Genomic DNA, 19,527 nt, shown 5'->3' on the forward strand with positions numbered 1-19,527 from the left:
GCACCGGCCGCCGGCTGCACTGGCCGCCCCAGCCAAAACCACTATGCTGGCGTCCCATGTCTCTTTTATACCTGGGAATTTCCCCGTTCTGTGGGCAACAAAGATCCGTCTGGAAATGCGGCCCTGACTCACCCTCTGCGTGTTCACTGAGAGCTTCAATCCTGGGTTGTTCTCACCACGCCATCTTGAGTCAGTCTCCTCCGGCAGTGAAATCTTAAAGCTCCAAAATGGTCTCCTTTGACTCCATGTCTTACATCCAGGTCAAGCTCATGCAAGAGGTGGGTTCCCATGGTCTTAGGCAGTCCCACCCCTCTGGCTTTGTAGGGTACGGCTCCCCTCCTGGCTGCTTTCATGGGCTGGCATTGAGTGTCTCTGGCTTTTCCAGGTTTATGGTACAAGCTGTAGGTGGCTCTATCATCCTCAGGTGTGGATTGGTGGCCCTCTTCTCACAGCTCCACTAGGCAGTGCCTCGGTGGGGATTCTGTGTGGGGGCTTGCATCCCACTTTCCCCTTCTACACTGCCACAATGGAGGTTCTCCATAAGGGCTCCACCCCTGCAGCTCACCTCTCCCTGGACATCCAGGTATTTCCATACATTCTCTGAAATCCAGGTTGAGGTTCCCAAATCTCAGTTCTTGTCTTTTGTGTACCTGCAGGTCTAACACCATGTTATGTCACCAAGGCTTGGGGCTTGCACCCTCTGAAGCAATGGCCTGAGCTCTATGTTGGCCCCTTTTAGCCACAGCTGGGATGCAGGGCTCCAAGTCCTAAGACTGCACAAAGCACCAAGACCCTGGACCCAGCCCAGAAAACCATTTTTTCCTCTTAGGCATTCTGGGTTGTGATGGGAGGGTCTTCTGTGAAGGTCTCTGACATGTCCTGGAGACACTGTCCTCATTGTCTGGGCAATTAACATTCGTCTCCTTGCTACTTATGCAGATTTGTGAAGATGGCTTGGACTTCTCCTCAGAAAATGGATTTTTCTTTTCTATCAGATTGTCAGGCAGCAAATTTTCCAAACTTTTATGCTCTGCTTCTCTTTTAAGCATAAGTTCCAATTCCAATACATATCTCTGTGAACATAAAACTGAATGCCTTTAACAGCACCCAAGTCATTCCTTCAACATTTTGCTGCTTAGAGTTTTTTTTTTTTCTGCTAGATACCCTAAATTATCTCTCTTGAGTTCAAAGCTCCACAAATCTCTAGGGCAGGCGCAAAATGCTGCCAGTCTGTTTGCTAAAACATTACAAGAGTCACCTTTGCTTCAGATTCAAACAAGTTCCTCATCTCCATCTGAGACCACCTCAACCTGGATTTCATTGTCCATATCACTATCAGAATTTTGGTCAAAACCATTCAACAAGTCTCTAGGAAGTTCCAAACTTTCCCACATTTTCCTGTCTTCCTCTGAGCCCTCCAAACTGTTCCAATATCTGCCTTTTACTCAGTTCCAAAGTCACTTCCACATTTTCAGGTATCTTTAGAGCAGCACCCTACTCTACTGATACAAATTTACTGTATTAGCTTGTTTTCATGCTGCTAATGAGTCATACCTGAGACTGGATAATTATAAAGAAAAAGATGTTTAATGAACTCATAGTTCCACATGGGTGAGGAAGCCTTACAAATATGGCAGAAGGAAAAAGAGGAGCAAAGTCATGTCTTACATGGTGGCAGGCAAGAGATCATTCACAGGGGAACTTCCCTTTTATAAAACCTTCAGATCTCATGAGACTTATTAAATATCAGGAGAATAACATGGAAAAGACCTGACACCATGTTTCAATCACCTCCCATTAAGTCCTTTCCGTGATACATGGAAATTATAGAGCTACAATTTAAGGTGAGATTTGGGTGGGTACACAGCCAAAACAAATTAGAGAACTACAAAACACTGCTCAAAGAAATAAGAGAGAACACAAACAAATGAAAAAGCATTCCATACTCATGGATAGGAAGAATCAATATCATGAAAATGGTCACATTGACCAAAGTAATTTATAGATTCAGTAGTATTCTCATTAAGTTACCATCGACATTCTTCACAAAATTAGGAAAAACTACTTTAAAATTCATATGGAACCAAAAAAAGAGCCCATATAGCCAAGATAGTGTTAATCAAAAAGAACATCATGCTACCTGACTTCAAACTATACTACAAGGTACAGTAACCCAAACAGCATTGTACTGGTGCAAAACACATACATAGACCAATGGAACAGAATAGAGATTTCAGAAATAAGATCAGACATCAACAATCATCTGATCTTTAACAAACCTGACAAAGACATGCAATGGGGAAAGGATTCCCTCTTTAATAAACGGTGCTGGGAAAACTGGCTAGCCATATGCAAAAAATTAAAATGAGATCCCTTCCTTGTACCTTATATAAAAATTAACTCAAAACAGATGAAATTCTTTAATGTAAACCCCAAAACTATAAAAACCCTAGAAAAAAAAACTAGGCAATACAATTCAGGACATGGGAACGAGCAAAGATTTCATGATTAAAACATGAAAAGCAATTGCCATGAAAACAAAAATTGACAAATGAGATCTAATTAAACTAAAGAGCTTCTGCACAGCAAAAGTAACTATTCTCAAAGTGAACATACAACCTGCAGAATGGGAGAAAATTTCTGCAATCTATTCATCTGACAAAGGACTGACATCCAGAATCTACAAGAAACTTAAACTTATTAATAAACATTATTAAAATGTCAAGAAACAGCAGATGCTGGCAAGGCTGTGAAGAAATGGAAATGTTTTTACACCTTTGGTGGGAATGTAAATTAGATCAACCATTGTGGAAGACAGTGTGGTGATTCCTCAAAAACCTTGAACCAGAAATACCATTTGACCCAGCAATCTCATTACTGGGTATATACCCAAAGGAATATAAATCATTCTGTCCATTGCAGCACTATTCATAATAGCAAAGTCACAGAACCAACCCACATGCCCATCAATGATAGACTGGATAAAGAAAATGTGGTACATATACACCATGGAATACTATGTAGCCATACAATGAAACAAGATCATGTCCTTTCCAGGGACATGGTTGGAGCTGGAAGCCATTATCCTCAGCAAACTAACACAGGAACAGAAAACCAAACACCACATGTTCTCACTTACAAATGGGAGCTGAACAATGAGAATACATGGACACAGGGAGGAGAACAACACCCACTGGGGCCTGTTAGGGATGCAGGGGGAGGGAGAACATCTAGATCAATAGCCAATGCATATGGGGCTTAATATCTAGGTGATGTGTTGACAGGTGCAGCAAACCACCATGGCACACATTTACCTATGTAACAAACCTATATGTTCTGCACATGTATCCCAGAACTTAAAATAAAATAAAATTAAATTAAAATTAAATAAATGGCCAGGCATGGTGGCTCATGCCTGTAATTTCTGCACTTTGGGAGGCCAAGGCAGTTGGATCATGATGTCAGGAGTTTGAGACCAGCCTGGCCAACGTGGTGAAACCCTGTCTCTACTAAGAATACAAAAATTAGCTGGGCATGATGGCAGGCATCTGTAATCCCAGCTACTCAGGAGACTGAGGCAGGAGAATCTCTTGAATCTGGGAGGAGGAGGTTGCATTCAGCTGACATCAAGCTACTGCCCAGCCTGGGCAACAGAGTGAGACTCTGTCTCAAAAATAAATAAATAAAATAATGATGATAGTGATGATAATAATAAATAACTTAGACCAATGGCTCTTAAACTACCCTTCTACACTTGGGTTCTGTATGAGTCAACCGTATTCTAAAACTAAAAGAAAAATTATTATCTTTTCCAAAGTGTCTGTTTAAAGTAATAAATTAAACTGCCTTCATTTAAAAAAGATATGTTTGAAAAACTTTTGTTACTTTACTTCTTGTGTGCTAGGAAGAATGAATGAATGGTCAACTGGTAAGTTAATGTTAATGGCAGTCTTAGAACATCTAATCATACTTGGTCCAGCAGCTTTGTGTGTATGAATATGATTTTATAGTTGGTAGTTGAGATGTTATGTTGCAAATTTAAATTATGGTCAACTCTGTGCAAGAAAAATGGTTTATTTTTTTAAAGAAAAAATAGAATTAAATCTTTGAATTTTCTGGAATGTTATTACTATAACTTCTGGGGACTCTGCCACGTTAACAAACTGATATACTTTAGACAGTGGAATGAATCCTTTGATTATCATAGTTTAGAGTGTAGATACAGTAGCCCCAGGAACAGTGCTAGGGGTTCAGGGAAGAAACATAAAGACTGACTAGGTAACCTTGCCTGCTGATGTTACATAAAGTGATAAGGAGCATTGTGGACCCCTGCTAAGTGTTTATGTTAAGAGGCGGGTGAAAATGGTGATCAGTCTTCAAGTTCTTTAGCCAGTTTCTCAGTGCCTCCTCCTCAGAGCTGATGTATAACATCAATATCCTTAATTTTTAGGATGTATGCTCATTGTTCAGGCATTATGAGAATTTTGCTACATTTCTGTGAAGGCTTTTTAAACTCAACTTTAGGATGGACTCCCCATTCTCTCTTGTTCCATTGGATAACAGTATAATATTTTAAACTTCTTTAGAGAACATCCCTCTATTTCAGTATGTGATTGCTACCCTGGTGAGTACAGCAATCTGATAGCTTTTCTGAACCCACTAAAAATACTTCCTTTCTCTATATTGGCTTCCTAGTGTCCTGCTGAGGATGAGTAATAGCATAAAGGTATACAGAATTGGGAAAAACATGTGTTTTTAAACTCAACTATGACAAAGTTTCCAGAGATTAGAAACCTTCAGAAGACTATGTTGCTGTGGGATAATACAAGACATCTTGAAAGGAACATAGATAAAGTAAACTGATTTATTTTAGTTAGTTTTATTTTTTTAGTTTCAATCTAAAAATAAAAGGCTTAGAATATTTTTTCCAATCTCCAGATACCTTTGCAAGTGATATTCCTGTAAATATACACCAGTGTCCAAAAAGCCTCAAAACATCAAGGCAATAGTATATTTATTGTACTTTTTTTCTGACTATCAAGGTGGTAGTCAGAATCCTGACTACCTACAATCCATTTATTTCATACTTCATTGGTGATGATCACTTTTTTCTGCCTCAAAGACAGGATGTTTAAATGAATCATAATAAATTAAGGATTATTAAATAATAATGACAATAGTAGCAACTATAATGATAATAGTAAAAATAACAAGCAGCAGCAGAAAGGACAGGCCTAAGTGAAAAATTAGGTTTCCTAGAGGCTCCTGTTCTCCACCGCATGACCTTAAAATGGGAATAATTTCTCAAGCCTCTAAGACACCAAAGCACAGATGCACGGTGCATAAACAAATAAGTGACCACATTAGTGGTGCCCTTTGGGGTTTAAATCTTATTCTTGTGACCCCAGGAAGCTGACCAGAGAGAAAGGGGAAGAAAGAAGTACAGGATATTTATCTTTACATTTTGGAAATGCTTTTGATCAGCAGAGCTGGAACAAGTTTCTGTGCTTTTGTGGGAACTACAAATGTTCCAGGGGAGGAAGCAAGATCAAGAGCAGTTTGCTCTTTCAGGAACTTCAAAGCCCATTCATCTAAAGATGTGGCCATTACCATTTTGGCTTCCTCACTGTGCCTTGGATGGCCCTGTATTTTTCAAGAGGAGAGCCTTGCTGGGTTGGGGCCAGCTGAAACGTTATTCCTTGGAGTGCAGCGTCCCAGAAAATCTGCCCTTCCTGGCCTGTGCTCTGTGATTATAGTTCCAACCAGGAGCCATCCTTGTTCCTATTGGATGAGTCAGACACAGAGGTGAGTGGGGTGGCAAGGCTGGACTACCCATTTTCTGCCTCTGTTCCTCTTCCAGGTGTAGAAAATTGTAAACATAAGAACAAGGCTGGCGTGTCTCCACCAGGTTCTAGTTCTCTAGTCTCAGTAGTCTGTCTCTTCACTAGTACTAAAAAAAAAAAAACCAAAAAAAAGAGCAACCAACTAACTAATCCAACCAGGCAAACAAATAAAAAAGAAAACTGTCTTAGCTTAGCTGTGCATGCTGCTCAGTCCAGTTATGATCACCAGTCCATCAGGAACAGGGAATTGTCCTTTTCACATATAAGTGAAGCCTTGGGAGTAAGATTTCTTCAGAGATCCTAGATCTTTTCTGGGCATAAGATACATAATCATTTCCCAATCTGAACCAAAGCAGAACAAAAATCCCAGGGTAACACCCTAATAGTGTAGGCCATAATAATCATGCTTTTATACTTTAGAATATTTTTTGGTGGTTAAATGCTGGCGTAAGCTCCACGAAGCAGGGACTGCATCTGTCTTGTTTAGTGTTGAGTCCTCAGGTCCCAGCATGACATCTAAATGTATCTGTGGAATGAATGATTATATCAGGACCTGGGCAGTTTACTCTGTCACTTATTCATTATGTGAACTTGGATGAATTTTCTTTTGTGTCAAGTTCTCAATTTCTCCATTCTCAGACAGTTTAGCCTAACCCTGAAAATTGCAGAGAGGAATGGCATAAATGTTATTCCTGAGACAATACCTGTGTGACATTGGATGTGTCTTGGGGCACTTCTGGCAGTTATGTTTAGCAAAGGGAAGCTCTTTCTTTTTTCCTTCAAATTGGGTGTACTCCGGTTATCATATCACCCTGACAGTTGAGTTCACTTTTGTGTGCTTCAGTAAGTGAAGATAATAATGCTGACATCCTGAATTTTCACCTTTGTCAAGTGAGAAGTAGGGGCAAGCTCATCTTTGAGGAAAGCCTTTTGTAACTCTATGATTTTATTCTATTTGACTTTCTGGAACTGGTCTCAGGATAAAAAGAGAGTGTACTATGAACACAATCACAGTGATATCCCATTTCTTTAGATGTTTCACAGACTTTCTACTTCCTTTTCCTTAACTGTATTGCATAGTTTAAGTTTTCCTTTTACATCATAAACTCATGAAATTTACTCAAAGTAAGTTTGAAAGTTCATATGACACTAAACATAATTCTCATTTAAATATTTACTTTAGGATTCTGGATGACATGACTTTTACACATGGAAACAATTTCATTGACCAATTAAAAATGATTTGAAGGTTTATTTATTTTTAAGTATACTAAGGTTTGGAATTCAAGGCTCAGCTTTTAAAGTTTGGGTGTATGATGAACCACCTTTGTGTCAACTGAGAAAGTGGACCAGAAGCATTAAAGGTATCTTAAAAAGAAACAAAAAGAAAACATATTATAAACATTGATTATCTCTCCTTCCTTCAGTAGCATTTCATCAATATTTAGAGCACACCAGAAACTGTGGTAGATGATTGGGATTGCATATATCAATTTCCCAGAGTCCTTGTGCAGATACAAAAGCAGCACTGGGTTCAGGTGACATAAATTTAGTCTTGGCCTCTGTTACTAACCAGCTAAATGACCTTGTACAAATCACTTTCAATTCTGGGGATTCATCTACAAAACAGTGATGGGTCTCTTTTAGCTTTAATGATATTTGGTTACATTTATCTCAAAAGAAATGATAGAATATAACTAAAGGAGAGTACGTAGGTAAAAGCAAGCCACGCCAGAAGTCATACGCTTTTCTTTCTTGACATTCATTTGTTAATGAACAAAATTTATACATTTAATTTTTCCAAAGTCATCATATTACAAATCAATTGGTTGTTTTTATAATTCCTCATTCCTTCTGTAAACATTTATATAATGCCTTCTCTCTACCAGAAACCATGCTAAGTATTTGAGATCAGATATAAAATATATGTGCTATCCCTTGAAAGAGCCCGCAATTTAGTAATAAAGATAGAGAAGAAAACGCAAGTTTGGGTGTTAAGTTCTATTCACAATCAACAAATATTTACTGTGCACCTATTATGCTTGGGATGCATTCATAAAACAAAACTGATAATGATTTCTGTTTTTGTGGAGCTTATATTCTAGTGTTAAGATCAAACAATAAAGAATGAATATGAAAGTATTAGATGATATAGTATGATGGAAGGGGAAAAATCATGGGGTAAAAAACAAAAAGTAGAGCAGGTTACAAGGGAAATAGGGGCAGCTGTAGTGGGGGTTGAGGTTAATGCATTGGGCTGTTAAGAATGGCCAGAGTAGGTCACATTGAGAAGATAACATTTAAATGAAGACTTGAAACAAGTAGGGGACTGGTTAACCAAAGAAATATCTGGGATAGGGGCAATATAGGCAGAGAGAACTGGCAGTGGAAAAGCCCTAATGTTGGAAACAAGGGTGACTGGAGTGAAGTGAGAAAGAAGGAGAGTAAACGGTGAGGACAGGAGAGCAGTAAGGATAGGTATGGGCAGAGCAGGTGGGGCTGTCCAGGAGATGTTGACTTTCACTATGGGTGAAACAAGGGAACTCAAGTGGTTTTGAGTAGAGGAAGGACATTGTCTGACTTAGATTTTAATAGGGCATCCTGGCTATCACGTAGAGAATAGATTATGGGAGCTAGGCTGGAGGTAGGCAAGAATAAATCAATTAGTAGAGTATCACAGAAATAGAGGCTAGAGATGGTGGTGTGGACCAGGGTGGTAGCAGTTGAGATGATGATAAGTGATCAGATTCTGGTTCTATTTTGCAGGTAGAGCCAACAGAGATTTTGGTGGATTGAATAAAAGTATGAAGGAAGGCAAAATCACAGATTGATATGGAAATGGGAAGGGGCATTCGTCTCAGTTTGGGACAGTATAGAAATGTCCCAAACTGAGACGAATGCCCCTTCCTATACTTTGGAAAGTAAAGGAATGATTCTGAAAGGAATTATTAATTAAATTGAATCTCGAATAGACACAAGAGTATCTGAAGGTGCCAGAAAAGGCAGGTGGGAGTGGGGAGAGAGTCTTGTAGATGAGAACTAGCATTCACAGAAAGTATACAGGCAAAATAGAGGCATGATGTGTTCAGGGAACTGCAAATAGTGTTAATGGAAGGAAGAGTGAATGTGGAGCATACAGCTGGAGATGAGCCTAGAGACCTGCACAGCGGTTAGATCCTATGCCAGGAGAGATAATTACTTAGAATAATCTTTAGCAAGGCATAGTTCTAAAAATCTGTTTTGCAAAAGGAATATTTAAACTGGGTAGCTTCAAACAAGATTCATGGTGAGTTGACCAATGCTGTTATTAGCTAGTGGGAACACACCAGAGCACCAGGGAGTATTTTAATCCATTTTAAAATTCTCAGGAGGCCTAGTTTTTTAATCTTATAATGATGAGAGCTGTTAGAGAATTGGCTAAAAGTGTCCCTTGTCAGAAGAACCTGGGAGTAAATGTATTGAGTGCATGCAAATGGCCAGAAGACTTTATCAACCTAATTGAACAGATTGTTTAGTGTCAGCTAAGTGTGTACGATTGTGCCTAGTTTACTGCCACAATATTCAAGTTAGAAAAACAAAGGTACTGTTTCAGAACAAAAGTAAAATGAATCTGCTTTTAAATAGCTAGGAAAAAATATTCCATAGTGCATCTCAATTTTAAAGCAATAATAATACATACATACTTATAATCTTTTACCTAGATCTATGTTAAAAGTATACATATATTTAGTCATATACAGGTTACTGTAAACTGAAATCTGCATTCTGTTATTATCATCAGTTTCTCGACTTATTTTTTACAGGTACTAGTTAGCTAACTTAGCATCTTGGTATCTTCCCTTAGTAATGTGTTTTCTTGTCCAATTCTCACTGCTAAGAATATTTACCTTGTGGCTGGTCTAAATTCCCTCTCTTTTATGCAGTTTAAGTTTGTTTTTCACCCTCCTACTCTCTTCAGAGATGGAGAATGACTAGTAATGTCTGACAAATTGAGAAGGCTAAAGTAGCATTTTGTGGTCAGGTTTGCACAGCCAAACTGAATGATAGACTTGAAATGAGTAATTGAACAAGAAAGACAAAAAGAAGATACTTGTTTTGTTTTGTTTATCCAAATGATGAGCTTATTTCTTTACTTTTCTTTGCCTTTTAAGACCCAAGAAGTCACTGGAATGAAGGAACATGTTTTGTTACATAAATCACCTTGCAAAGGCTCTCTGAATTCCAAGAGTTCCTTTCATTTTAGCTGTTGATGAGTGAATATATTTGTATATTTGCATACTAAGAAGTAAGGAATGAACTAGAATAACAAAGTTAATTAATATATGTGGTGAGTAAAGATAAATAATACCCTGAAGGGTAGTCTGATGGGGAGTATGTGCTGAATTCTTATTCATCTTTTAGAATTAAGTGCATTGCAGATGCCTTTTATGAGAGTTCATTTACTTTTAGAGTAAAGATAATCTTTTTTTTTTTTACTGACTCCAAAGTGATTTATTACTCCTTATTTTTTTAAAAAATTTCTATATGAAATACACTCATGGGAATACAGGGCACAGGAAAAGTTTAATCCTTACCACTTTTAATTCTAATGATAAGAAGTGGTATCCATCAGATGAATAGCAGGAATTACTAAATTAATTGATTTTGACTACTTCTGGCCCTCTCTGGGGAAAGTGAAAAAGATATCCATAAGGCAGGCTAGTAATTTTTGTGCTTATTTTCAAGGCTGTCTTACAGGTAAGAATTATGGAATAGAAGCCAGCGGTCATGAGATCTTTTTTTCATTACTGCCTGTGATTTCATAGACTGCTTGACTTCTGAGTGACCACTTATAAGTGAGATGAGGGGAACTGCCGTTTGCACCAATGGTAGTATGGCTTGAGCATATAAACTTTCAGGTCTTGGAGGATAACTCCATTGAAGCAGACTACACACTGTGCATACTAGAATGTATAAGAGGTATTAGTAATTTAGATCGATGAAAGCATGTTATTATTGTAATGTTTTTGGCATCAAAATCTTTGTGTCCAGCACTTTGGGAGGCCGAGGCGTGTGGGTCACGAGGTCAACAGATCGAGACCATCCTGGTCAACACGGTGAAACCCCGTCTCTACTAAAAATACAAAAAATTAGCTGGGCAAGGTGGCGCGTGCCTGTAATCCCAGCTACTCAGGAGGCTGAGGCAGGAGAATTGCCTGAACCCAGGAGGCGGAGGTTGCGGTGAGCCGAGATCGCGCCATTGCACTCCAGCCTGGGTAAAAAGAGCGAAACTCCGCCTCAAAAAAAAAAAAAAATCTTTGTGTCCCAAAATATTACTATTTTATGATTTGGGATTAAGCTATAGCACACAGAACAAGTGCCTTAATAAACCAGTATCCCATATACCCTAGTAGAGAATGTAGATGTAAAGATTTTGCCTATTTTATGTAGTAATGCATTCAATGCAATATTGTAGTTAGAAATATTTAGAAATAAATGAAGAGACAGCAAAAGCCACTTTGAATACACCTTAATGTGCTCAGTACTCTATTATAATGACTTCCATTAGTCTTCAACCTGCCTATATGCAAGCTCACAGAAAAAGTTTTGTTTCCTAATGTAATTGGAGAAAATCCCCAACTATTAATGTTATATAAATGTTTCTGTATAGCAGAAAAGTAAACTGAATGCCTAGAAATCACCATGGTCGGCGCATCTTTTCTGTTTTGCCCCTAATTACACTCTGGGAAAACAGTGACTTTCCTCTCTCTCTCTCTCTCTCTCTCACCCACTGTGAAAATTATGAGATTCTTTTGCTCAAATCACCTACAAGGAAGGCTTGGAAGTTCATGTTCCCTAGAGAGTTTCCAATTCTGCTAAAGAAGATTAAATGCCCATATCACACATGCCATAATCCTGCAGCCAACAACAACAAAGAGCTCAAATCTAGCCTGGCCCTAATCTCGGGAGCTACCACAGTGGGCTGTCAGCCCAGCCTGGGGCGCCTTCATTGCCATGTCCTGTACTAGCCAAGATGTTCATTCGGAAATAAATAGAGAACCATCCTAATGCTTCCTGCAATATTTGGTTAACAGTTTGAACCCTTTTTATGACTCTGAAACAATTATTTCTGGGTTGGGCACAGAGGCATTTGATTCCTGCTTGATTTCACCTGTTTGCACCACAGAAGATGTTTAAAGGTTCTTTGCTTACCTGTGAAGTTGATTTTCAGCAAGTAATCCTTGTACAGCTTCTTCCCATCCAGGATCTTCATAGCATCACAAAGCTTGGTAGTGTTGGGACAGAGGGCGCGCTGCATTTTGTGCAGGGCGTGAGCCATGGCATACACTGCGTTCACCACAAACATGATCTTGGACTCTTGCTCGTAGTTGCTGCTGTCGATGGCCAAGTGCTTGTCGCAGACGCGCCTGTGGTTCCGCTTGTTCTGGAGGCTGCACTGGAACTTTTGCTCCCAGAAGTCCCGGAACCAGGGGTTGCGGTGGTTGTTGTAGGGGTTGAGGCTCTGGAAGTAGCGGTCGAACTGGCGAACGGGCTGAGAGGCCAGCTCCAGGGTGATGGCACCATAGGCCACGTGCTCGCTGCCCTTGACGATGCTCTCCTGCGCGCCCCAGCCGTCGCTGGCCACCCAGGTGAAGGAGGTGTTGGCGCGGCTGGCAGCGGCAATGAGCTCCCGCGAGTCATCGCTGCGCATGAAGAGGACCACGACGCGCGCGTTGGGCTTCTGCAGCAGTTCTCGGATCACGCTGTCGTAGGACTTGCGGATGTTGGAGCGGCCCACCTTCTCTGCGGTGGCGATGCAGATGTTGCGCAGGCGGGCTTCCTGTTCGAAGGCCTCGATCCCTGTCTCTCCGTAGTCGCCCTCGGAGGCCACTGTGGACACATAGGTCCAGTTGAAGAAGCGCAAGATCTCGGCCATGGCTTTGGCCTGGTAGAAGTCGGGGGGCACTGTCCTGGCAAAGTAATCATAGCGTGACTTGTCACTGAGTTTGGCGCTGGTGGACGCGTAGCTGATCTGAGGGATCTGGAAGAGCCGCAGCAGATTTGCCACCTGGAACAGGGAGAAGAAGGACCTTTGTTAGAAACCCAGAGGTAAGTGACTGGACGTGAAAATAAATAATACCATCTACACCTTTTACTGACTCCCTTTTCCCCTCTACTCTAAATCGTTACACTCTTTGATAGTTCTTGAGATGAATGCCGGATGCTTCCTTGGATACTCTATTTTGGACGCTAGGGAGCAGGTCTCACACAGGTAGTTTGTGCTTCAGGATGGGGCGGAGTAGAGAAATGAGAAGGGTACCACACTCTCTTCTTCACTCTGTGCTAGACTCTAGACTGGCATAAACCCAGTTCAGGGGCTTTCAGTGTGGTTGCTTTGTTTCTGGGGTCCTGCTATAGCTCAAGCAATGAGCTATACAGTGAATTGGCCAAACTTAAATTTTAGACAACTTGGCTGCACTCATATAGAAAGAGCAAGGGTGTTGTCTAATTCTCACTTCCCCCTCTTTTGCTAAAAACGGCAGTCTCTGAAAGAGTTTAATTTGGGAACTGCATGCCACATGGACAGTCCAAATTAGACATTTATCATCTAGGTTAGGCAAAAAAAAAAAAAAAAAAAAAAAATCAATTCTATTTAGTCCACCCAACATTTTAGGCATACAGTTTTCTAAACTCCTGAAAATCTTGACCAACATTTTCTTTACTTTCTTTTTAAAAATATCTTTCTGTGAAAACAAATCATACAAAAATGTTTTTTTATGTTCTTTTTTATTAAAAAAATCAAATAAAAAGGTATTAAGAACAGACCACCTACTTCCAAGTATTTAAAGCTAATTCTAAATCAAAGATTTAAATTTTTTATAATTGAGCTATCAATAATATGTATTGTTTTCATTTATTGTAGAATAAAAAGGAAAATGACATTTGTTTATTGGGAAGCATTTTATGCATAGAGTATTTGAAGAAATATATATTTATAAATATCTAAACAGATTATATGCGTATTGAATAATAATATTTTAAAAAGAATTTCTCCTGGCTACATCACATGGGAAAGTTCTTTCTCTATACTGACTTAAGTTAAATATGTAACATACGAAGTGGATTTTAATCAGAAATGACATTGAATATTACAGTATGCTCTATCTACATTGGCATAAATATTAGTACTTTGAAATTTTTCCTTTTGGAAATTGTAGTTTCACATTTATATTTGACATGTAGGAAGCACAGCTTGAAATAGGCAGCTCTTAGCAAAGAGCACAAGCAACATAAAACAACTGACATCTGAGCCCCAATTAATCATCATTTCATCTGGCAAGAGAAACCAACAGCCAAGTTCATACACAGCTACACAGCATGATCTTGGAGATCTGGCCTATTAAAACCAACACTAGATATAGTTCAGAGCTATCACAAACATTTTCTATATGTTTTCCAGTCCTGCTACCTCTCAACCACAAAGAAAAGAGCTAGAAATCCTGGGCTTAACACACAATATAATGCAAACTTAAAACCCCAAATCTTTCTTGCATTTAGTATTCTTGAATTTGGGAGAATGGAGGTGAATGGGTGGATGAAGCAGTAAAGGCTAATATATCATTTATCTCATTTTTTTTCCCAAGACTCGGAGACTCTGGACAAAATGGCCTGTACTGACTTATTTAGGCATAGGAATATTGCTTCACTCAGCCTAATTAAAATGGCAAGTGTCACCAAAGAGGTACTTTCATTACTTCTAGAATAAGTGCTTGGCTTCTGTTGGATTTATGTACCACTATGGAAGACTTGGTGATAGGAACCCTGTCTGTGCATAGGCCTGACTTTGTTATGAAGTTTCTGGCTAGCACTGGAGACACCGTCACTTCTTGGTACAATAATTTCCTCATCTTCAAGTTATATTCATCAGGACCTGAACCCCATCAGGGAGACAGAATGAAAGAATCTAAAAAATATCTGGACATTATTTTCTGGCAGCTAGGAATCATAGTGAAGCAATCCTAAACTGCTGAAATTTCTTCTCCCAGAGGGGTAGGAGTAATGAGAAGCTGCTAAAAAAAGTTCTTGTTTTTTTAATGATAGGCTTCATGTCTACCTCTCCAGGAGATTCTCTGCATTGGAAAGGGGCACAGTGAGCTGTAGCGTTGGGGAAGTCTGTGGGACAGATAGCAATTATTGCCATCATTTTAAGAATAATTTTATGTTCTGTGTGTGTGTGTGTGTTTGTGTGTGTGTGTGTGTGTGCGCGCGTGTGTGTTTAATGAGGAGACCACAACTGACTGTAGAGAAAGGAGGCACATCTGGTGAGTTGAAACATGAGAATAGAACACAGTAAGTATTATCTCAATTGTATCACCTATGCTGGATAGCATGGGGTGATAATGCAGTTAGACTTACGATATTCAGAGTTACATTAGAAACACATGTAATACAAATGAATCATGGAGTGAAGTGTTGAAGTAATTTTATCACAGTGGGCTGCTCCTTTTAAAATTAGTTTCTTTAGATTATAAGGGTTAAAATGCTTAAAAGTAAATACCATGGGAGGTAGTAGATTGTAAGTCTCTTACCTTTATCTTTCTCATCCACTCCAGCCTTATTTGTACAGAAGAATGTTAGTTTGGTTGATTCATTTAAAAAATATGTTTGTTCTTTTGTAAAACCGTGTATCAATGTACTGGGTATGTTCACACACACACACACACACACACACACTCAAACACACAAACAAACATTCTTTTCTTTTGTTACTCACAAAATCCTTTTGTGGAGGATATTACCATCTCTATTTTAGAAATGCAAAGCAGTTCTGCTAGGTGAGGAAACTTGTTCATAGTCATATGGTTAAAATGTATGGGCAAAATCAAAGTGTTTTGACTTCTAGTACCATGGCTAGCCCCTCACAGTAGAGTCATACCCTCTATTGTGTGACTATAAATCTGAGGCTTCGGCCGGGCGCGGTGGCTCAAGCCTGTAATCCCAGCACTTTGGGAGGCCGAGGCGGGTGGATCACGAGGTCAAGAGATCGAGACCATCCTGGTCAACATGGTGAAACCCCGTCTCTACTAAAAATTACAAAAAATTAGCTGGGCATGGTGGCGCGTGCCTGTAATCCCAGCTACTCAGGAGGCTGAGGCAGGAGAATTGCCTGAACCCAGGGGGCGGAGGTTGCGGTGAGCCGAGATTGCGCCATTGCACTCCAGCCTGGGTAACAAGAGCGAAACTCCGTCTCAAAAAAAAAAAAAAAAAAAAAAAAAAAATCTGAGGCTTCAAACACAGAAAGGCATCCAGTGGAAAGTGAAAGAGGAACAGAGAAGCAATGGTATGATATATACCATAGACTGCCTAGTTGCCGTTAGCAGGAACTTTCTTTTTAACATAAATTTAAAACTAGGGTTGGGGAATATCCAGGTAGTTGTTAACTGGATGCCTGTCTCATTTGCCAAAAGCTGGGTATCCGAAATATTCTTGACTTACTTTACTGGCCATATGGTTTCCCTGAGAAAGCATGAAGAAATAAAGGAACTCCTACACTGGACATCATTTTTGAATGATAAAAGAAAAATTGTTTTAGAATGGAGAAGTAATGTAAAATTTTGGAAGAAAGTTACCCAATTGTGTTATTATTAGATAGAGTGGAGGAAGAAAAAGCAGGATATAGTTATATATGCTTTGGAAAAAATATTTTAAAAGTAGAGATATGTTTCACATAAACTAAGACTCTAAAATGGAATACAGGAGGACTTGAAAAATAATTCATACAATACAGAATAGTCTCAAGAATAAAGAGAAGATGGAAACTCTAAAGAATCTACTGGGTGCTAGGCTGTACTTGGGGGATTTTGGTTTTAGATGAACTAGCAACACAGTTGCTGTCTGTATATATGTTGGGGGCATTCCCATATACAACATAAATGATTAACATGAGCCTATAAAAAAAATAAGGGACACTGAAGCACAGAATGTGAAAATGCAGCAAAGTGGTTTTTGTTGTTGCTATTGTTTTGTTTTAAAATTATGTTTCTGGAGAAGTTGTGGCAGGAATATATAGAATCATCGCATAGGGACGTTGGTTCAACATAAATAAAAGAAAGATGCTGCTCCATCTCTCTTGCTTTCTCATTGTCTCCATTGAGAATGGTTTCTAACATGGAAATGGTAGTACAAATAATATGAAAAGGTTACCACACACAAAGTAGGAGATAATACAAAAAAAAATTCCTGTAATCATATGAATGGAGTTTGTCCCCATTAATGAATTCTGGAAGAAATTTCAGTTTCAGTTTATATTATGAATTTACTATCAATAATATTTGAAAAACACACAATGGGAGGACTCCCACAGGGTGAAAAGGGAGGAGGAATGACAAATTCAGGATATGTAAATTAAGAAGAAGTATAAATAAATAAGCATGATGTGCTTTGGTAATCTTCTAGAACAAAGTTGCTAACAGAGAGCATGGAAAACACTTAGAACTGAACAAGGAAATTACTAGGAATCAGCATGGGTTTAATAAGAGGGAATTTTACCGGGAGCCATCTTTTCAACATTAGATAAGGAAGAGTTGCAGCCTGGAGGACTATGACTTCAGTAAATTATTGGTGACATTACTCGGACTCTTGCGGGAAAGAGAAAGTGATAGGGGTTGGATAATATAGTCAAATATAGTCAAAGACAGCAGCTTGGAAGAAAGTCTGTATATAGTGGCTAAATAAAATTAAATTTGTATTAATACCATTGAAAAAAGTATAAATAAACAGTAAGATCCTTACATTGTAAAGGTGAAGGAAGCCATGAAGATGATCTAAACCTTTTGTTTTATAGGTAAAGACACAGAAGCTCACAGGGTGAAGTGACTTTTCAAACTTTAGCAACCAATAGGCAGAAAGGCTAAGATTAGAGCTTAGTCTCTTGATTTTCTCTAAGGACTAGGTTCCCTCTCTGGAAACAAGGTGATATTATATAGAACAAGATGTAAATTGCTGAATTTAAGTTAAAACTACTCAGGTGAAGAAAGAAGAAAATGCTAGAGAAAATGAAATTATAAATGCAAAATTGAATATTGCAGTTCAGCATGTGCCAGAAATCTGAGTGGATAAAGTCAAAGCAGGATTATTAAGTGGTTTATTCTGTTTAGATTCCAATTCAGAGTTTCTCAAAAGTTCACAAGGAAGAGCTATTTCAGTTTTCCTATTCTCTAAGTTACTGTTTTCAGACTACCTTTTTTGGGGAAACCTTTTAAATGTCCCTAGTATTTTCAATAGTCCTGATTTTTTTGTGCCAGCTACTGTTCTGATTGTTGTAGATGTATTTTCTTATTTAACCCTCATGGTATTCTTATGAATAGATACTACCATATCTCATTTTATAGATTGAGTAACTAAGGCAAAGAGTGCATAGGGAGAGATCTTACCAAACAACCCGTAAGTGGTAGGAATTCCGGGACCAGTCACTATGCTCATTTTTGCCGTATTTATTCAGTCCATTCTGTAATCCAAGCTTGTAATGGACTCCTCTTATTATAATGATGCAATGATATATTTTAAGTTATAAAGATTGTCTGCCTTTGGTCTGAAGCCATAAACTCCTTTATTTAAGGACTATGACCAATCATTCCTTGTTATCAAAAGTATAGTTTTTCATTTGTCAGTCTATACTTTGTGGTGACTCCATAAACATTTGTTTACTGACTGACCATTGACAGAGATAACAATGATAGTCTAAGAATCTACTGGGAAATTTCCTTGGGGAAGATGAAAGCTTCAAGCTGTAAACATCAGTGTCATATTTAGTTTTGTGATTTATGTGAGAAACACAATGACCTTAAAGCAGAACTAACTAGTTCCTAGGGTCTGAGAGGCTGCATGCAGGTAAGTGATGTTTAGCAGAAGCTCTTTCCCTGTGTAGCATGTACTGTCATTTTATTTTCAATGTTCAAATACTATGAAGTATTTGGTGGTTTGAATTTATCCAGGACTTAGGTGTGCAATGTTTTCACTGCAGACTATCAAGTCACAGATGTGACTATTTTTGCTCAAGAAGAAATGCTGGACTTGGTCCAGCAAACATATGATTATGTTTGCCAGCAGATGCGATGTTCTAATATTAGTATTTTCGTCTTTTTCCCATTGTTGTAGTTGTGAGCTGGTATAATTTAGAATGGGCTTTACCTGCAGTAGTTGTCCAACAAACCATTGTTAAATGTTTTTAAACATCTGCCACTATTTTCCCAATATTTTTCCTTACAAATAAACTCAACTTTATGGTGAATCTCTGACTATGATGTTCCTTCTGTCTAGAATGACGTTTACCACTTGTCTGTTCAGCTAATCCATTCAGGGCTCCTTCTCTAAGGAACCGTTCTTAATGCCTGACTTCAGAATGATTTCTGTGCCCATTCTCTGAGCCTTTTTCATTCCTTCTTATGTTTCTCTAATGGTACTAATAAAAATACATGATGATTTTTAGATTATTCACTAAATTCTCCACTGGAGTGAGACCTCTTGTTAATCTCTGAATTCTCAGTGCCTCACAGAGGATAGATGTGCTTCATAATATTTGTTAAATGGATTGATAAGTGAATTGATATTTTGCTATTCGACCATGTAACCTTTTCTAATTACATTGATGAGTTTGTGTGTGTGTATGTGTATGTGGGTGTGCACACATGTGCATGTGCACACA

General features: G+C 38.7%; 1 protein-coding gene across 4 annotated transcripts in view; it reads right to left on the reverse strand.

The window, feature by feature from the left end:
• The window catches only part of GRM3 (glutamate metabotropic receptor 3), a 226,045-nt gene that overhangs the window by 69,794 nt on the left and 136,724 nt on the right, over positions 1-19,527 (reverse strand). For all 4 annotated transcript variants that reach the window (XM_035253956.3, XM_035253957.3, XM_054237346.2 and 1 more), the window contains one exon: positions 12,036-12,891. In XM_035253956.3, coding sequence (XP_035109847.1) covers positions 12,036-12,891 — 856 coding nt within the window. The remainder of the gene's footprint in view (positions 1-12,035; positions 12,892-19,527) is intronic.

The sequence above is a fragment of the Callithrix jacchus genome, chromosome 11 (genome assembly GCF_049354715.1).
Source record: "Callithrix jacchus isolate 240 chromosome 11, calJac240_pri, whole genome shotgun sequence".
Taxonomy (NCBI): Eukaryota; Metazoa; Chordata; class Mammalia; order Primates; family Cebidae; genus Callithrix; species Callithrix jacchus.